Raw genomic sequence first — 1,724 nt, 5'->3', positions numbered from 1 at the left:
CTGCCCCCTTTATATTCTCCACTCTTCTTCACTCTCTCAGTTTCTCATCTCATCTCAAAATCTCAACATCAAAAGAAGAAGAAGAAGAAGAAGAAAATAAAGAAGGCAGCTGATGGGTAACTATCGGTTCAAGCTATCGGAGTTAATCCCTAACGCATGGTTTTACAAACTGAGAGACATGGGAAAGTCAAAGAAACAGCAGAGGCAACGAAACAGCACCAATAAACACCACTTCTCTGTTCCTCCTACTCCTACGACCACCACAACGGCACGCAGTCCTAGGCCTCCTACTAGACGCTCTCCCAAAACACCACCCTCCCGACAGCCCGCCGGGAACCGTCTTCGTCACCGAGCCACCGTCGACTCTAAATCCTCCACGACTTCCGGTGACAGCACTGCCACCGGAACCGGTTCTTTCTCACCGGAGTTTCGCACAGATCAAGTTCTCCTCCCCGACGAGTCTCTAGACGACAGCTCCTGGTTATCCAGAGCCCCAACCTTTACGCCGCCTCCGGAGCTCGAACTTCGGCCGATCATTACCAAACGGGCAACCACCGCACGGAAGACGGCGGTGAGTTCTCCGGCGGGGGTGAGACTTAGACTACGGTCGCCGCGGGTCTCGACGAGGAAATCAGTATCGGTGAGCAGCAGCGCAAGAAGAAGCGGGTCGTCGGCGAGGCGGAGCAGGGCGGTGGTGAAGGCGTCGGTGGATCCGAGGAAAGACTTTAAGGAATCAATGGAGGAGATGATAGAAGAGAACAAGATAAGAGCGTCAAAGGATCTAGAAGAGCTTTTGGCTTGCTATCTCTGTCTCAATTCAAACGAGTATCACCCTGTTATCATCAATGTCTTTAAGCAAATCTGGCTTGATCTTAATCTTCCACCTTAAATTATTCCACAATTTATTATATTTTTTTCTTCCCCTTAATTAGTAATCTCTCTCTCTCTCTCTCTCTGCTGAATAAGATGCATGTAAATACTATATATATATATATATATAGTATGATTATTCTTGTACTGACTATTTTAGATGCATGGTCGTCTAGATTAGCATATGAGGACTTTGATTAATTTCCTTGTACTTGTATAATTTTAACGGCCATTCCTTGAATTATACGTACTCATCCGAATGGGCGGGGGCACACTTTTCTTCTACTAATCATCTTACTGTGACTGCACGGGCGAACAACTCTAGGTGTAATTTTTTTGTTTTTACCTTGAAAATCAAATTTATGCGGAAGGGAGACTATTTATGTGTCAATAGTAATACCAACTCTACCTTCTCTACATCTTTCTCATGAATCTAAACTTAAAAATTATAATAAATGGGATTTAAAATGATTAGAGACTCATTAGTATGCAAGTTTTTTGGGAATGTCATTAGTATGCAAGTTTGTTGAGAACTACTAGTACTATTACTATCTGCAATTACTCGGCATGTTATATGACGTTGAGACAAAATCGATAGACACATAATAATAGTAAACGTTTTATTTATATATTTAGTAGATCCATTTAGACCTACGATACCGACAATTCATTAAAACAGCATCTGCGGTATTTTCATACCTAACTTTGGATATGTGTGTACGTGTGCATTTCTCGATTTCACATCTTCATGATTTTATATTTTTTTTTGGTTCTGACCTTCACGTATTGTTTAATTTTGTTTATATATAAATAATAAACAGTAGTATATGCATGCATTGCATACCGCTACCGCA

At 41.8% G+C, this 1,724-nt stretch overlaps 1 protein-coding gene across 1 annotated transcript; it reads left to right on the top strand.

Annotated features, from left to right (window-relative positions):
- Window positions 33-1,124, top strand: LOC104709031 (transcription repressor OFP1). Its single transcript, XM_010492199.2, has one exon. The coding sequence runs from the start codon at window positions 113-115 to the stop codon at window positions 887-889; it is 777 nt and encodes a 258-aa protein (XP_010490501.1). The 5' UTR covers window positions 33-112; the 3' UTR covers window positions 890-1,124.

Source organism: Camelina sativa, chromosome 20 (genome assembly GCF_000633955.1).
Source record: "Camelina sativa cultivar DH55 chromosome 20, Cs, whole genome shotgun sequence".
NCBI lineage: Eukaryota > Viridiplantae > Streptophyta > Magnoliopsida > Brassicales > Brassicaceae > Camelina > Camelina sativa.
Note: the sequence above shows the minus strand (reverse complement) of the source record. Positions and strands in the feature narration are given on the sequence as shown.

Excerpts from the sequence above, each read along its gene's own strand:
- LOC104709031 (XM_010492199.2), top strand. The coding sequence starts at position 113 with ATGGGTAACTATCGGTTCAAGCTATCGGAGTTAATCCCTAACGCATGG.